This window comes from Hyperolius riggenbachi, chromosome 2, assembly GCF_040937935.1.
Source record: "Hyperolius riggenbachi isolate aHypRig1 chromosome 2, aHypRig1.pri, whole genome shotgun sequence".
NCBI classification, from domain to species: domain Eukaryota; kingdom Metazoa; phylum Chordata; class Amphibia; order Anura; family Hyperoliidae; genus Hyperolius; species Hyperolius riggenbachi.
In genome coordinates this window covers 232,932,404-232,951,141 of record NC_090647.1, presented here as the reverse complement: position 1 = coordinate 232,951,141, position 18,738 = coordinate 232,932,404, and the positions used below count along the sequence as shown (strand labels likewise).

The 18,738-nt window shown below is 42.7% G+C and overlaps 1 protein-coding gene across 19 annotated transcripts in view; it reads left to right on the top strand.

Moving 5' to 3' along the window:
- DMD (dystrophin) overlaps positions 1–18,738 on the top strand; it is a 3,066,377-nt gene that overhangs the window by 3,023,683 nt on the left and 23,956 nt on the right. For all 19 annotated transcript variants that reach the window (XM_068268325.1, XM_068268327.1, XM_068268324.1 and 16 more), the window contains one exon: positions 9,793–9,885. In XM_068268325.1, coding sequence (XP_068124426.1) covers positions 9,793–9,885 — 93 coding nt within the window. The remainder of the gene's footprint in view (positions 1–9,792; positions 9,886–18,738) is intronic.

Here is an 18,738-nt window from a genome sequence, read left to right as displayed (position 1 = left end):
CAAGGAGAGGGGCAGGGGGGAAATACTGGGCTGCAGGAAGTGGAGTGAATAATTGCAGCACTTGGCGGCCTGGAAGAGATATTGGCTGCACCTGAAGCAAGGAAAATTATTTAAAATAAACACGACATACCTGCAAATGAATATTACATACTAGCCACACCCAGGGCCGGTTCTAGTAACAATGGGGCCCCGGGGCAAAATTTGCCCAGGGGGCCGCCCCAACAGACACCCCTCAATCAAAAAGCGGCATTAAGGGTTCTTTGTTGCAGCCAATATTCCCTCCTGGGCCCCTGAGCCGGCTGTGGACCCTCCCAATCACCTACCAACTTAACTGTGTGCAGGGTCTATGGTAGTGTCACACATGCCCACCAGCACAGGTTATACGCTGCTCTGCCAAAGACTCTGCAGAGGCGCCAGGAAGCAATAGTTAAGATGGGGGGCACTTTTGGGGCCTCCTACATGCTCTGGAGCCCTGGGGCAATTGCCTCCTTTGCCTCTATGGTAGCGCCGGCCCTGCCCACACCGTCAGTTCTTTTCAGAAGCTCAACATTTTCTTCTTACAGTGATCCCTTCCAGTTCTGACAATCTTTTGTTAGAACTTAAATATACCAGATGCTGTCAGTTATATATCAGCAGCTGTTAGTTACAACTGAATGTGCAAGGTAATGTCCATGTTTTCCTATGGCTCAAGTGGGTGATATTACAGTTTATTAGTGTGCTGACCAGGAAGCTGTTATGGGGTAATGGCCATTTTTAAAATGGAGGACGGAGAAATCCATTGATCACAGTGGACAAATGGGACGTAGGAGAGGAGAAAGAGATTGAGTAGTAGACTACCCCTGCCGGTCCAGAGGCTTTAATTGACATGATCCCCGACCTTTGATTGGTCCAATAGGCTGCCTGTCAAGCAGCTTTAGCAGCGCAGCTTACTGATTCTACCCCAAACTGATAAAATTTGGAGGGATGTTTACAGCATCAGAAATACGCTGTTCAAACCTGTAAGATGTCAGGTTTTGAGCTTGTAGTGTGAGGAGTATTGAAAAAGTACTCTACAAAGTCTCATGGGAGTGGGCTTGTGTTCTCCAAAAGTTAGCAGTGACGGAGGTTTTAGGGCACATTAACACTGCGCACAGTACACCATAGCTACAACTACTTACATTATGGGAGAATGCACGCAGCAGTGTGTTAAAATCACAGTGCATGCTACAGCAGGCATAGTGTGATTGGCCACTTTGGGTAGTGTGTTGCTATGCATTAATATTATACACAGAGAAGAGTCTAGAGGATAATACAGGCCGGGCTGTGGTGCAACTGCATGGGCCCTAGAGGGCATACATTTGAAATCGGCGCCGGGAGACTTGGGCGCCGGATACAACCGGTATATAGCTTATCCTGCTGCTGCACAAGTCCCGGCCACGTTAATTACTATTCCCCCTCCAAGGCCGCCATGGATAGTGGATAATGATATAATTCGGCTTCCAGCTATTGCTGGAGGCCGAATTATTGTGTCTTAAAAGCAACTTCAGCTCCGTCTTCTGACGGCGCCGACGTTACTCATTGAGCGCTGCTATAGCTGTAATTCCTAATACAGTCTATGGTGGCGCCGGTTGCGCCCAAATCTTCCTGTGCTGAAAAGCACTGCTCCGCCTAGAGGACATGTGTGGCTGCATGGGCCTATGTCTGCCTGTGTGTGTAAGTCAGGAAAGGCTGCTTTAGGTAAACTTTCAAAAACGATTACAAGCAGAAAAGGGTTTAAACAACAACTGCAAGCAATGATGTTGGTTGAGAGATACTTTTATGAAATACATGAATTGTTTCTTAAGGACTCTTTCACATTAGGGCAGATTTTCTGCGCTTCAACGCAAAGGATAAAGTTTGCGTTACCCAAGGTGAAATGAAAGTCCATAGACTTTCATTTTAGCTTTCACATATAACGCAGCCTTTTTGTGCGTTGCGTTACACTGCACCCAGGCGCAGTTTTTCGGCCGACGCTAGCTTTATGCGTTACAATGTTAGTCAATGTAAAACGCACACTATGCGCGTTTTTAATCCGTTAACGCAGGCAATCAGTCCCAGAATGCAACAGAGGAACAATGTAGAAAGTTGAAAGCTAAAAGAAAAAAAAATTACCTGCGTTTTTCTATGTGCTGTAACGCATTGAAAATGGATTAAAAACGCACACTCACTGCAGTGCAACGCATATCGAAACGCATACAACAAAACGTATGCTTTGAGCGTTCTCCAACGCAAGCTCTGATGTGAAAGAGCCCTAAACAGCTGGCATAAAATAATTGATAGAATAGTGCTCAAAGTTTTCATTTTTATCTATTCTTTAAAATGTTTAGTTTGTCTTCCTTTAAAGAGCAAATAAAAAAAAAAAAAAAAGCTTTGACCATATTGTACCCACAGCATCAGTAAAATAGAAAATACCAGAATACTACCTAACCACTGCGCCACTATTGTTTAAAATGTTTGATAAGTGGGTTGCTGCATCAAATTCATGCTACCACCATCGTTGAGGCCCCTTTTACACTTGGCCGAAAAACTTGCATTTTGTTACCATTTGCAGACACAAGGCGCCACTAACGCAATGCAAAGCAATTGGGGCTAGCACACTTATGGCGTTGTGTTGCACCAGAAGTGCCTGATCCACTGCAGAGTCGCTGCAAAGTCAACAGGCGGTGCTGCACACATGCACGGAATGATGGCAATACAAGTGTCTGCACACCCTGCCAGAGAGTCATATGATTGACATCTTGTGTGATGCCATGGGGCAGGGCATCGCACTGCAAATGCAAATGCACAGGCCAGGTGTAAAACCAGCATAAAAACGTTAATGCATGAAAAAAATCCATTTGTTTTTCTGGGAGTCTGTGTAGTTGTTGTCCCAGCATGCAACAACAACATGCCGGGGGGGGGGGGGGGGGGGATTTATACTTCTACCTGTGAATAGTTAAATGAATGCTTATACTTAAAAAATAAAAATATAATTAGGATATCATGTTAAAATGTAATGTTAAATATTCTGCAAGGCATGATGCATATTTGGGTCCAGTTTAAATAATAGCATTTTTCTGTCCATTTTCAATATGTATAATTTGTACTAACTGGAGTTACTTGTCCATTGCCTTGTCAGTTGCTTTATGTTTTTAATATGCTTTTATTGCATTTGTTTTTGACCAGCGCTGAGAGTGTGCTTTGGGGCTGTTGAATTAAAAGCTGCTTGCCACCTGATCATTATAACTAAGAGGCACAGTAATCGCTGGGCCTTGGGTGATTTTACTTCTCTGATATAACAGAACACTTTGGAGGACAGAACACTAATGGCTTTTGTGCCATAGCATCTGATGGAAATAATGTGAACAGTGAGAACGTATCTTTTGTGGCAGGCTACATACATGTTATGCTGACTGTAATTAAGTGTCCGGGGTTTATTCCATCCCCTTTAGAAATGTGTACACACAGAATTGCTTTTCTGTCTACCTCCAAAAATAATGATGCTCAGAATAAACAGGAGATATTTCTTTTTGCCATTTGCCTGAAAGAATATTTCATATGTGCCATCACGTTAAATTAATCGTCAGGGGCACTTTCAACGATGAAGCAATTTACTTAAATCACTCTGTTTAATGTATACAGATATACCAGTGGAAGAGATCTGCTGAATGTAAATAATCTGTGTCAAAGCCCTATTTAAGCCTCCCATATTTAATGGATATAAGGGTATATTTGAATTATTAATGTACAATGTTTAATGGTTTATACTTCTATACATTTTGGAATTAATATATTGAAAGTATACAGCTGGCTGTATTTTGTAGCTCTACGCTGCCAGGAAAGGGAGAGCTCCTTCCCCAGCACAAAGCCATTTTGTAGGGTCACAGTCCCCCGCAGGAGTTTGGAGTCAAAAGCCTGAAGGACCACCTGGAAACCACAAACCAAGAACATTATGGAAGCACAACCTACAGCTGCTGAAAACGAGGTTATTGTGGTTTCAACTACAGCAGTCTCCTGTTTAGTGCATGACTCACTCTGCATGTAGTTCCTCTACGTTCAGTAGTTCTTTAAGTTCAGTAGCACCATGTAGGGGCCTTCAGAATATTTGAAATAAATCAGGTGACTTACGCTTCCAAGAAACATTGCAACAACGTTAGCGCTAGGTGTACATAGCAGAGGGTTAGTGTGAGAGATTGGTTATGGAAGGCAATAGTGGAAAATCGTTAACATTCGTAATATTGTACTGTCAATATTACCCGGTGCCCAAATTTCCAGATGCAATTTTCAAGTATTTTAGTGACCTATGTGTGTATATAGGTAACTGCTTAATCTAAAGTCTCTGAGGACATATGCCTGGTGCACACGATGCAATTTTCCCATCAGATCTACATGAAATTTCCTGTTGTTTGATCACTTCTAACATGTCCGATCTGCTTCTGATCGAGAAAGGGATCGATTTTTAGATTAGCGCTGCACAAAATAGATACCTTGCTCAATCCAATGCAGATTGGACATGTTGGAACTTATTGAATGATGGGAAATGTCCCATTGATCTGAAGGGAAAATTGCATTGTTTGTACCAGGCATAGGGATCCATCCTTCTATATTTACCACATTTACTAAATTACCTGTACAGATTAAGATGAAAAATTAGGTCACCTTATTTGTTCAAGTATGCAAACTTGTTGCTCAGTTACACTAGCAGAGTTTTCTGCCTTGTGCCCTTAACCTCTCTCGGTACTTTAAACAATAATTGTTGCCAATAGTAAGTATAGCCAGCACAAATTATCATATCTAAAGCTTGACAGTAAAGTATATGCAGCGCTATTGTCTTATATGGGAGGGGCAGCCATTTTCACTCACCAGCCTGCTTTCAAATTTATATACCCAATTTCCTCTAAGACCCAAGTATTTATTAGGTGTTATGGCAACTCAACGAATAGCACTGAGTGATGGAATATATATGAGGAAAAATGGCAGCATTTAAATGAGATTTATGTGCAAAGCTTAGTCAGCTAAAGGGCTTCTCACAAATCTGGCCAGTGAGCACAGGAAAACACCTCCTTCCCTCCCTGTTTGTCCTTCACACCCTATAAATAATTACTATAATATTATTTTCTATAAGATGGTAAGAGATTTTCTTAAAGGGAAACTGAGGTGAGAGTGATATGGAGGCTGCCATATTTATTTTATTTTAAACTATTCACGTTGCCTGCCCATCCTATAGTTTTAGCCATAGACCCTGAACAAGCATGCAGATCAGGTGCTCTGACTGTAGTGGGACTGGATTAGGCACATACTTGTTTCAGGTGTGTGTTTCAGACACTACTTGATGGCTGAAAATCAACAGGACTGACAGGCATCGGTAGTGTCAAAAGGAAATAGATATGGCAGCCTCCATATCACTCACCTCAGGTTCACTTTACCAGTCTCTTTCCATCTGTGTCTTCTTCTGTCTTTACACACTGGATGAAACCATGCCTTTGAATAAGAGGTTACATATTTTTATTATGTGTTGTCTACTTAACCACTTGAGGACCACAGGCTTACAAACCCCTAGCGAATGGGCCATTTTACAATTCAGCACACTGCAGCTTTAACAGTTCGCTGCGCGGCTATACAACTTAGCACACCAATGAATCTTGCCTCCTTTTCTTAGCACCAACAGAGCTTTCTGTTGGTGGCATCTGATTGCTGCTGCGATTTGTGGTTTGTTTTTTTTATTAATTTTAATAGTTTTGTTGTTTTTTTTTTTTTTTTTTTAAATAAAAATGCTTTGTGTTTTCCCCCCCCCCTGCCTTTTCCCCGAGAGCCAATCAGTATAATCGCCTCTCATAGGGGATCTCAGAGGGCCCAGTTTGTGAGCAACTCAAGGGGACGGCCAAGTGAGAGGGCTGTCCCCAGTACAGCGCTGTGTAAATAACGTCTTTTTTTTCTTTCTTCTTAACAGTCTGCCAGCCGTGATCGTGGTCTGGCAGGCTGATCATGGAGCTCCGATCCTCGTCTCAGCAGGGAATGATCGCGCATGCGCACACACGCGCGTTCTCTGCTAATCTCCACCCCCAGGACTTGACGCCAATCAGCGTTAGGTGATCCTGAGGGAGGAGTTAAAGTTGGCTCTTCCTGTGCCTTTACATTTTTCTTGAAGCTTGTTTCTTACAAAAATATGATGAGCCCCTGTGAGGATTTATATCTTAACATTACAATATAGTCTACTAGTAGCCAATTGAGTCAGTGCTTGCATATGTGGCACAGAACAATTGCCGATATTCACATTGCTTAGCTGTATACCTATTAGATTTAAAAATTGCACTGTTATGCGCTTACAAGACATTTAGCCATCTTCCATTACTATAGCTGGGCAGCATATCTATAAAACAAATGTCCCTAAAAACTGTCAGTCCGAGGGGGGTGGGATTAAGGGAATGGGAAGGAATGGGGGAACAGTTAAGGGTTAGGCGTCAGTGGGGAGAGTTCTGTCTGAGAGTAGGGTTAGGTTTAGATATAGTTAGATTTACCAATATTTTACTATCAAAAATTAAAGCTATCAATAGTAGAATATCGGTAAATGTACCAATATTCTATTGTCGGCATTTCCCTGTGCCCAATATTCCCTGGTGCCCATATTTCATGTACATTTTTTTCACCTACTTTTTGGTACCTTTTCCATTGCAAAGTGCTGGAAACTCATTGTAAAGAGAAGATGAATAATTATCTCCTAGGGCAGTGTTTCTCAAACCTTTTCTTTTAACTCCCCAACAGTGCATGTTTTGCTGGCAGCCTCACCTATGCACAGGTGGGGTAATTAGTGTCTCAGCTTGGTGGATTCCATGTAGCTGATTCACTAATTACCCCACCTGTGCATTGGTGAGGCTGTCTGCAAAACATGTAACATTGGGGAGGCACAAGGACAGGTTTGAGAAACGCTGCCCTATGCAAAAACTAAGGAGTATTGAGTAAGGGCCTCTGGATTTTACATTAATGGCCACTAAAGGTTTCAACCGAAGGGCATTCATCAACTTAATATTACTGTAAAATGCAAGCTTTAAAACACTTCTATAGACATGACATTTATTCCAAGGTTTTTATTCAAATTCCTCCCACCCCTAAACGATAAATGTACCGCCCATTGCCCCACCCATCTCTCCCCTCCTCTATACTTGCCTATGACTGACTGAATTTCAGGGGTCTTGTGACCACACTGTTTGAGTGCACTTGCTGGATCCTCCTGGCTGCAGCACTGAATTCATGCTGTACTCTCACCCCAGATACATCACACTGAAGCCACCCTTTCCCTGATGCTTATTATAGTATGAGGAAGAGACTGACTGTGTCAGCCACATTCCCCTCCAGTTAGGCCCGGTTCACACTTGCGGTTGTTTGCCAAACGGACCGGATGACCTGACCGGATCCGGACCGGATCCGGATCGGAACCGTACGGTTCTGATCCGGATCCGATCCGGATCCGGTCAGGTTGCATCAGGTGTCCATCAGGATGCGATCCGGATCCGTTTGGCAAAAAAACGTTAAAAACAAAAAAAAAGTTGGGGGTCTGGGAGGTCAGCAGAAGGGGGACCTGTGGAATCAGGCCCTCTGCTGTTTAGCACTCACCTCCACCTGCGACATGCTGCCAACATCTCCGGATCCGGATCCAGCTGTGCTGCTCCACTCCAAAATGCTTGCCCATGTGTCCCCATCCAATATCGCCGCAACAATCCCCATAGGAAGTGGGGTAGAACATCCGGATTTCTCAGCCTGTGTGTTGTGCGCTCTCCGGTTCCCATTGGTTTGTATTGGCCGGATGGTGCAGTCCGGCTCCGCCCCGGATACGGCTGCCGGAGGAGCCGGATGAAAAAATAGCGCATGTTGGAACGGAGGCCGGAGTCCGGATCCGGCCCGGATCCGGTCCGGCTCCGGTTCGGCAAAACGGACGCATGTGAACGGACGCATAGGCTTTCATTGCTATGCCGTGCGTCCGTTCCGTCCGTTCTGCAAGCGGTGCGGCTCCGGCACGGCGATTCCGGAGGGCCACCGCAAGTGTGAACCGGGCCTTAGTGTTGAAGTATAGGGAGTGACTGGAGTATGCACACTGCTTTTTGCAGATGTTACTGCAGGAGGCACATTTACTGCAGTGATTTGATGACTCTCTTCCATGAGGCAATGCAGTGTGGTGTCATTTCTGGAACTTGGTAAGTATAATGTGAGCACAAGGAGTGGTTTTGGGGGTAACAGTTCTCTTTGATGTAAGATGGTGATTGGGATGGGGAGGAAAAAAAATTGTAGACAGACATTAAAATTGATTCAAACTTTACACCAGTTGTACCATGCCTTGTTCACGATTTGCTTGGAAGAACAAAGAGAAATCGAGAGCCCAATATGGTGTAGTATTGTCAAGTTGGTTGTGGTTTAAAGCAAAATATTTAGAAATACTCACAAACATGGGTTACCCATAGACAACCACTTCAAGTGCAGGTGGGGAGTATTAGAACCTGAGCCCACTCAGGTTATTAAGATGTCGCTCTCTGTAGATAGGAAACGGGGTAGCGCCCCTCCACCGAGGGTGGAATCAAGATTTCAGCAAGGCTTGGTGTACAGAGGCGCCAGAGTAGAATAAAAATGTTTAAAAACCATCTAAAAGAGGGGGATGTTCAGGTGGACTTGCCTCCCTCAAAAGTATAGAACTCAATTGAGTCACAATATATCAATACAAAAAAACGTTTTACTTAACTCCACTTAGTGCAACGCGTTTCGCAAGTGTGGTCCTGCTTCATCAGGCAAACAGGAGTATAACTCAATGGGTCTAGATGTCTGGGTCTGTCACAGAGGCACTCACTTCTGCATCTAGACCCATTGAGTTATTTTCCTGTCTGCCTGATGAAGCAGGACCACACCTGCGAAACGCGTTGCACTAAGTGGAGTTAAAACGTTTTTTGTATTGATATATTGTCAATGGAGTTCTATATTTTTGAGGGAGGTAAGTCCACCTGAACATCCCCCTCTTTTAGACGGTTTTTAAACATTTTTATTCTACTCTGGCGCCTCTGTACACCAAGCCTTGCTGAAATCTTGTTCACAATTTGCTTGTTTTCAATAAAGTTTTATTGTAAAAAAAAATTGATTTAAACAGATCTTTGAAAGATTGTATTACGATTACTTTGGCATATGCAGGGCTGCCTTCTTCACTTGACTTTAGTTCTGCTGCGAGCGGCACTATTTGCCATTCTGGGAGTACACTTCTAGCCTTCTGGTCACCTGATGTGGAAATGGCTTTTGGCTGATCTGATTTCCTCATAATGATAAGGTGGACATGTCAAAGAGACTTCTAAAAATAAAGCCACAAAAACACTCACATGATGGTTGATATGTAACATTGAGACAAGGTTACCTCTTCTCCTGAAATATTGCCAGGATTTAACTTTGCCAGAAGAATTGCGTCTAGGACATATCGCTGATTAATATGCTGTAGGTGACTGGGGCATGAGATGCACTAAATATGAATCTTAGAGGAGTGAAAGTCACTGAAACAAACATTGATTCGTCCTTGTTAAGCGGCCCCAGCAGAGCCCTGTTTACACTTTGTTCTAAGCAGTGGCTAAAACGTTTAGCAAAATTGAAGTGCTGATTAAGCCAGCCACTTCAAAGGCACGTCTTTATGCACCCTGTTATTATTCAATTCATCACTTTAATCAGGCTGAGAGATCTATATCCATTTAATATTTGCAATGTTCATTTTAGGTACTCAGAAGTTAAAGTGTTTCTTTTAATTGGAAAAATGTGTTCTTTTTTTCCTCTCAGGAGAGGATGATGTTCTGAGTCCTCCTCATGATACAAGCACAGGACTAGAGGAAGTCATGGAGCAGCTCAATAACTCCTTCCCCACCGTAAGAGGTAGGAGCAGCTTACTCAACACTTAAACTGTTAATACCTTCAAGTCTGTACACATTCTAAGTGAACCTATCTTGAAATCCTGTGAAAACAATATACAGGTTACCATCTTGGCATCGCTCTATGTGACGATAATTTTTCTCTGAAATGATCTGTTTTTCTAATGTGTATGGATTGAGGCTTACAACATGCCCGAGTGGTAAATTCCAAATGAGGACCTGTCACCATTTCTAGTCATGCAATACTAGTGATGGAATTAGTGGATATCTGTCTCTGAGTTAACCTTAAAGCAAACCCGTGACTTTACAAGGAGAAAAAGTCACATACTTACCTCAGTAGAGGGAAGCATCTGGATCTTCCAGAGGCTTCCTATGTCCTTCTCAAGACCACCGATGCAGCGCTGGACTCCCTGGAAGTTTGTAGCCAAGTTCCCATCCGTAAGCAAGCATGGCCGCGCTGTGCTACTGCACAGGCAAAAGGCATCCTGCACGGTACGGCCATATTCTTTCATGGCTCGGGCTTAGTGAGAGTGCAGCCATGCTCGTTCACGCTCTGGCTCAGCAGAAAAAGCCGAGCTCAGACAGCTTCATACTACTGCGGAAGCACAAGGCATCCTGCACAGTGCAGCTGCGCTCGTTTATGGCTTAGTGAGAGTGCAGCCACGCTTGTTAATGTTCTGGCTCAGCAGAAAAAGCGCAGCTCAGGCAGCTTCGTACTACAACGCAAGCACGAGTCATCCTGCACAGTGCAGCTGCGCTCGTTTATGGCTTCGGCTTAGTGAGAGTGCAGCCATGCTTGTTCACGCTCTGGCTCAGCAGAAAAAGCGGAGCTCAGGCATCTTTGTACTACTGCGCAAGCACGAGTCATCCTGCACAGTGCAGCTGCGCTAGTTTATGGCTTAGGCTTAGTGAGAGTGCAGCCATACACGTTCACCCTCTGGCTCAGTGGATAAAAGCAGAGCTCGATCAGCTCCGTACTATTGCGCAGGCACGAGACATCCTGCCCCATGCAGCTGTGCTGGTTCATGGGCGGGAGTGTGGTTGTAAACCCCATGGCAAACCCTTGCTGAAGAGGCTCGTGGGTGGTCCCAGCGCTGGATTGGTAGAGAAGAGGGGGACGGGGAAGCCTCTGAATTATCTGGAGAGTTACCTCTTCTGAGGCAAGTATCTAAATGGGGCACTTTTTCCCTTCATGTACTCTTTAACTAGTTCACAATCCACAGTTTTTACCCCTTAAAGAGGAACTCCAGTGAACATTTTAGTGTTGACAGGTGATGTAGCTGCTCCATGTTTTTTGGCAGTTGGAAACAGCTGTGAACAGCTATTTTCCACAATGCAACAAGGTTCACAGACAGGAAACTTCCCAAAAAAGTATGTACTTTTCTTGTGGGAGGGGTTTCACCACAATATCAGTCATACAGCGCCCCCTGATGGTCTGTCTGTGAAAAGCAATAGATTTCTCATGTAAAAGGGGGTATCAGCTACTGATTGGGATAAAGTTCAATTTTTGGTCGGCGTTTCTCTTTAAGGTTCCTGACATTTTTGACACTTTAGCTGTGTTGCTTTGGTACAGCAGTATCTTTTAATTGCTTTTACCATCTTAGTGATATATACAGTATTTTGTTTGTACAATCTAGGCTTTCTTTAGGCAATATTTTTTTTCCCCAAAACCATTTCATTTTATAGTTATTTTATGGGGAAAAATTAGGAGCAATTGCAGAAAATGCGTATTTTTTCATTTTTCACCTTCCTAATTTTCAGATGACATGTCCCACAGTTAGAAAACCTACAGCAACGCATTAGGACGTATCTATGTCCTAAAACTTTAAGCAGTTTGTAGACATCTATTTTTTTTTCTTGGCCAGGAATAGCTGTTAGACTACAAAGGGCTTGATGCACAAAGCGGTGCTAACTGTTAGCACGCCTGTGAAAACCCCCTTAGCACGTCTAAAAGAGCTTTTCGCGCGCAAAACCTTACGCGTGCAAAACTTTATGCGCATAAAACTTTATGCGCACACTGCACAGAGCGTAGGGCGCTCCGCGCGAAGTGCCCGTTAAAGCCTATGGGACTTTGCGCGCGCGCAAAACCTTGAGTGCGTAAACTTAGCGCGCGATCTGATTGAGAAATCCAGTGCTAACCTACTTAGCACCCTGGTTAGCACGTCTAAAGACTTTAGACGTGCTAAGTAGGTTAGCACTGCTTTGTGAATCAAGCCCCTAGAAGATGACAGATAGCAGGCAATGCATTTTTACTCATTAAGCATCCATTCCAAATAATAAGCACATTTTTGATACAGGTATACTTGGCAGTTATTTTATTTATTTCTTTACCACCTAGTTGCCATGAAATTTTTTTCTTTTTTTTAACCTCCTTAGCAGTAACCCCGTGCTGGACACGCGGTAAACCGCCGGAGGGTGCCGCTCAGGCCTTGCTGGGCCGATTTACATAATTTTTATTTTTGCTACACGCAGCTAGCACTTTACTAGCTGCGTGTGCATAACGATCGCCGCCGCTACCCGCTGATTCGCCGCTATCCGCGACGCTGCGCTGCTCCCCCCCGACCCCTTTCGCTGCCTGGCCAATCAGTGCCAGGCAGCGCTGAGGGGTGGATCGGAATGCCGATGACGTCATCGCCATCGTCGCCATGGCGACGGGGAAGCCCATAAAGGGAATCCCGTTCAGAACGGGATTCCCTGCAGGGTAAAAGCGCTGGCGGCGATAGGAGGGGTGGGAGGGATAGCGAAGGGAGGGGGGAAGCATGTAGCTAGCGCTAGGCTAGCTAAATGCTTTAAAAAAAAACATTTTTAAAAGTGCTGCGCTGCCCCCTGGCGGATTTATTGTACCGCCAGGGAGGTTATTAGAGAAAGTTAGTGCTATACCTGTTTTAATTTCAGTGAAATTCAATGGAAAATATTGGAAAGGGTACCAAAGCATTTACTGCAACAGGTGTTCTTAAAAACTTGCTTGGGTGACTTTTTAATTCCACTGTTCAGTATAGCCACTTTTTTCAAATGAAATGAGGTAGCTATGAATTATTTCCTCTGTAGTTGCCCATAAAATGACACATCTGAAAACAAGCAGTATAATTTTAGTGTAGCATAATATTATCCAACAGAGAGTGTGTATTGTGCTTAGCAGTGTTTTTTATTAGGGCAAGTTGTACACTTTTGCATTTATAGGCAATAAACTGCCATCACATGAGCACATATAAAGCATCTGGAAATACAGGGGGATACCATTAGTTATCTAAGAATAATCCAGACTTTAAAATCCTGCCCTTATTATGCAGATTCTGCAAATATGTGAAATTGTGATGCTATGTTTTAAGCAAAGACAAATACCCTTAGCGTAAAAGCATACATTTAACATTTCACAGGATGATACGCTCATATCTTAACTGGTTCTGGACCGACGTAGTATGAATCTACGTCCAGCAGGTGGTGCTGCCGCCACTCTGACTAGATGTAGATTCAAAGTCCTGATAAATTGGGCGTTCCCGCCAATCTCGCCGCTCTGAACCCGCCGCAGTTCTCCAATGAAAGCGGCTCCTGACCAGCTGTCAGCACTCTGAGGAGCCTGCGGGGATGGGGCAGCGTTGTGATCAGTGAGAGAGGCGGGTATGTGTGGCGATTCATCGGGAGGCAGCATTTTATCATACTAGCAGTCTCTGTTTCTTAAGGGGGCAGAGACTGCTGGTATGGAAGTGGTTAAAGGAAGCATCAGGGAAAAATGAGCTTCACTAACCCGGGGCTTCCTCCAGCCCCAGGCAACTGTCCTGTGCCCTCGCTGCAGCTCTGAGTGCTCCAGTCCCACAGCTAAAGCCATATACACAGATACAAGGACTGTTACCCACGGGGAATAGGACTCAATTCTTCGAGCAACAGTGTGGGGCTGAGTTCTGTACAGACTTGTCACTAGCCTGCAGACTAGTGACATGTCCTGTTGCTATGAAGGGGAGGGTAAATGGCACGACACACAACAAAGCAGGCAGGGTGAGTAGGAGAACAATGCCCTTGACCTGCGCTCATTATAGACCGTGTGCATCCACCAGGTTGATCACTCTTGATGCCCCAATATGATTGGGGGCTGCCGTACCTTTGCTAGATCCCATCTAGCATGAGTACAAGGCTTAAAGAGGAACTCTAGTGAAAATAATGTAATTAATAAAATTGCTTATTTTTTACAATATTACTTTATAACTTAATTGGTCATGGTTTGCCCACTGTAAAATCTTTCCTCTCCCGGATTTACACACAGGTGGCGTCACCTTTAGTCCTGCCAGGTGCATCTCTGCAGGATGTTTGTTTACGGAGCGTTCCAGAACCAGTGAAAATGATACCTGGTCTCCCAGAATGCTTTAGGGGAGATTTCCACATAGCTAAACAGTTTAGGCTAAGCATCACTGGAAGGGTGGAACTGCATACTAAATTATAGTAATATATAGGTATAGGAAGTGTATCTGATGCTGAAACCGGGATAACATAAAACGTGTCACTACATATGGTGCCTCTTTCAGCGGTTAGCAGTCCTGCCTTGAAACTCTAGCATCCCAAGTTCAATGCCCTGCAGTAAATCTTAAATAACTGGTCATGGGGGTGCCTGCATTTCTTCTATGTGCTCTTCTTTACACATGTTCTTGAAAGCAGTGTGCTAAGAATTTTGACAAGTCCTTAAAGTGAGATTCCATTAAACCTAGTTTTACAAATAACCTTCTGCAGCGCACAGCAATTTTACCAGTATAAATGCCAGGAGAGCAGTGCGCATTACTGAGATAACGCTGCACCCTTGGCGTTAGTACTGGTAAAATTACCTTGTGCTGCCTGTGCACTGCAGTTTTACCAGCAATTCATGCATCAGGCCCATAGTGTGTTATCAATGCCTATGATAAAATACAGATTTCAGGTGGCCAACTTAGTGGATGCTGGGCACTTGTTTTGTATCTTCATACTGTGTGTGAGCATAAAAAGCTTATTTGCACTATGGAATATTCATATGCAAGCACAGTATCAGCAAGTTCTATACTCACAATACACGCTTCACTCCCAGCACACTCGAAATGGGATTTTATTGGGCAGATTAGCAGCATCCATCTGCACCTTTAATCTATACAGTGGACGAAATAATTATTTGAGCCCTCACTGATTTTGTAAGTTTGTCCAATGACAAAAAAATGAAAAGTCTCAGAACAGTATCATTTCAATGGTAGGTTTATTTTAACAGTGGCAGATAGCACATCAAAAGGAAAATCGAAAAAATAACCTTAAATAAAAGATAGCAACTGATTTGCATTTCATTGAGTGAAATAAGTTTTTGAACCCTCTAACAATAAAAGACTTAATACTTAGTGGAAAAACCCTTGTTTGCAAGCACAGAGGTCAAACGTTTCTTGTAATTGATGACCAAGTTTGCACACATTTTAGGAGGAATGTTGGTCCACTCCTCTTTGCAGATCATCTCTAAATCCCTAAGGTTTCGAGGCTGTCTCTGTGCAACTCTGAGCTTGAGCTCCCTCCATAGGTTTTCTATTGGATTAAGGTCCGAAGACTGACTAGGCTACTCCATGACCTTAATGTGCTTCTTCTTGAGCCACTCCTTTGTTGCCTTTGCTGTATGTTTTGGGTCATTGTCGTGCTGGAACACCCATCCACGACCCATTTTCAGTTTCCTGGCAGAGGGAAGAAGGTTGTCGTTCAGGTTTTTACGATACATGGCTCCGTCCATTTTCCCGTTAATGCGATTAAGTTGTCCTGTGCCCTTAGCAGAAAAACACCCCCAAAGCAAAATGTTTCCACCCCCATGCTTGACGGTGGGGACGGTGTTTTGGGGGTCATAGGCAGCATTTTTCTTCCTCCAAACACAGCGAGTTGAGTTAATGCCAAAGAGCTCTATTTTGGTCTCTTTAGACCACAGCACCTTCTCCCAGTCACTCACAGAATCATTCAGGTGTTCATTGGCAAACTTCAGACGGGCCTGCACATGTGCCTTCTTGAGCAGGGGGACCTTGCGAGCGCTGCAGGATTTTAATCCATTGCGGTGTAATGTGTTTCCAATGGTTTTCTTGGTGACTGTGGTCCCTGCTAATTTGAGGTCATTCACTAACTCCTCCCGTGTAGTTCTAGGATGCTTTTTCACCTTTCTCAGAACCATTGACACCCCACGAGGTGAGATCTTGCGTGGAGCCCCAGAGCGAGGTCGATTGATGGTCATTTTGTGCTCCTTCCATTTTCGAACAATCGCACCAACAGTTGTCACCTTCTCTCCCAGCTTCTTGCTAATGGTTTTGTAGCCCATTCCAGCCTTGTGCAGGTCTACAATTTTGTCTCTGACATCCTTGGACAGCTCTTTGGTCTTTCCCATGTTGGAGAGTTTGGAGTCTGCTTGATTGATTGATTCTGTGGACAGGTGTCTTTTATACAGGTGACTAGTTAAGACAGGTGTCCTTAATGAGGGTGACTAATTGAGTAGAAGTGCCTAACCACTCTGTGGGAGCCAGAACTCTTAATGGTTGGTAGGGGTTCAAAAACTTATTTCACTCAAAGAAATGCAAATCAGTTGCTATCTTTTATTTAAGGTTATTTTTTCGATTTTCCTTTTGATGTGCTATCTGCCACTGTTAAAATAAACCTACCATTGAAATGATACTGTTCTGAGACTTTTCATTTCTTTGTCATTGGACAAACTTACAAAATCATTGAGGGGTCAAATAATTATTTCCTCCACTGTACCTCATTCAGGGCACAGGTAATACACTACAGTATCCAGAGCATCACAGCATAGCAATAATTTAATAATAGTAAAAATAGGTTTTATGGATTTTCACTTTAACACGGGCGTAGAACTGTTGCCATGACTGCACAAAAACATATCGAGTTTTTGAACAGTTTTTAGAAAATCGTATCTGGCTGCAGACTGAAATGGAGTAATAGTAATAACAGTAAATATAATTGCCATGAACTACGGTGGCTGCCAGATATTCAATCCCTGAAGTGATGTATGGAGTTATTATCAACCCACCTGTCTTTTTTTTCTTTCTTCCTTTTCTGCTGCATTGGCTTTACATGGCTATGCATTTCAAGTGCCATGCGCCATCCAGGTTGTCATGCAGTGACAACAGTCTTCTTTATGAATGGAAGTTTTACTATGGCCTTCCTGAAAATACAAGCAATGGTATACTTAATCATTGTTGTCCTTTTTATAAAGTTAATTAGTCCTTCTCCACCATCAGAGCAGCTGAACCACTACATCTCTACAAACTGCATGATTTTAGTTAAAGTGGACCTATACTCTTGCACAGAGCACAATGAAAACAGTAAGAAATGCACCCTGTTATGTATTTTAGAATGAAGAGCCTATCTAATTGCCCCTTATCTGTAAGTAATCACAGTGAAAATCGGCAGTCTTGTCAGACCTAGCTGATATGTAAACACAGGATGTTAACCCTTTGTCTGCTTCCATGAAAGCATGAAGTAGATATACTGCAGATTTATTGCAGGAGTTCTGTAAGCTGTCACAGAGAAATGTTTTTTTAAAGGTTATTATGATGTTGCTTATCATTTAGAGCAGAGAGTAAGTTCTATGTCCAGGTCAACTTTCAAATGAATTAAGTTCTGCGATCAGGTCCACTTTCAAGTAAATTAAAAGGCCTATATTCACTATGAAATATTCATATTAGTTAAAATAAAGACATTGCTTGTGCTTATTTTAACCACTTAAGCCCAACTGGACAGATATATTTGTCCAGTGTAGTTGAGGAGACTGCACCACCAGTTTGTTACTACATGAGGTACATGTGGTATCATTTTAACATTGAAGAGTTGTAGAATACATTTTGGTGTGTCTTAAAACTTGGACACATGTCATGTAAAAAATGGGTAGGGACAAACTCAATCCAACATAAAAAAATCATTTGCAAAATTATGATCAAACTTGGGAAAGTCTTAGCAAAACTACAAGAGACACGTCTTGTGTATTTCTTTAGTCGCAAACTGAATCAAAAGCAATTACATTTTTGCATATTCTGTACCAAAATAAGACTTGTAAAATGAAAACAACGTGACAAAATATAAGAGAAAAAAACATGTATTGTTACCTTAGTAACTTTGCTTTTTAAATATGTATGCCATGAGGGTATATTACTATTATTTTTGCAAATAAGGTCTCTTAATCATTGATAGTGTACAAAGAGAAAGAAAAAAACGGAATAAAAAAAGACAACTTTATTTCCAAACACAATATTGTCACCATACATTGTGCTAGGAACATAATCTAAATGTTGTAATAACCAGGATGGAAAAGCAAATACAATTTGTGGGTTTAACTTATACTTAGCACTGTTTATTGTAAAGCTATATTGGATGTAAATGGAGAAATAGTGGTTTTTTTCTATTTTTTTACCTTAATTTCCCTATAAAATGAATAGAAAATAAGGTAATTACTAAACAATATGTTCACACACTAAAAGCCTAATTTGTCCTGAAAAAAATATATATAGATCATTTAGGTGTGATAAGTAGTAATAAAGTTATTAGCGAATGAATGGGAGCAGCGCTGATATGCGCTGAAGTGGTTAACTCAGTACATCACCAGCTAGTTAAACTGCAATAACCATGTTGTATTTCCAGTTGAGGATAATCAGAGGGACGTGAAGAATAGGAAATGATTGCTAAAGTAAGGTACTTGCCTTCCAATTTCTTTCTGTTTCATCCCTATTTCTGATCACAGATGATTTTTTGTATAGATTTTATTTCCCTTCCAAGGGTAATAATAAATAGAGATGTCTTACAAAGAGACTGGAGGCTTCTTCATCAACAGGATGGCCATAATTAATAATACTGTGCCCAATAACCAGCCAGAGCT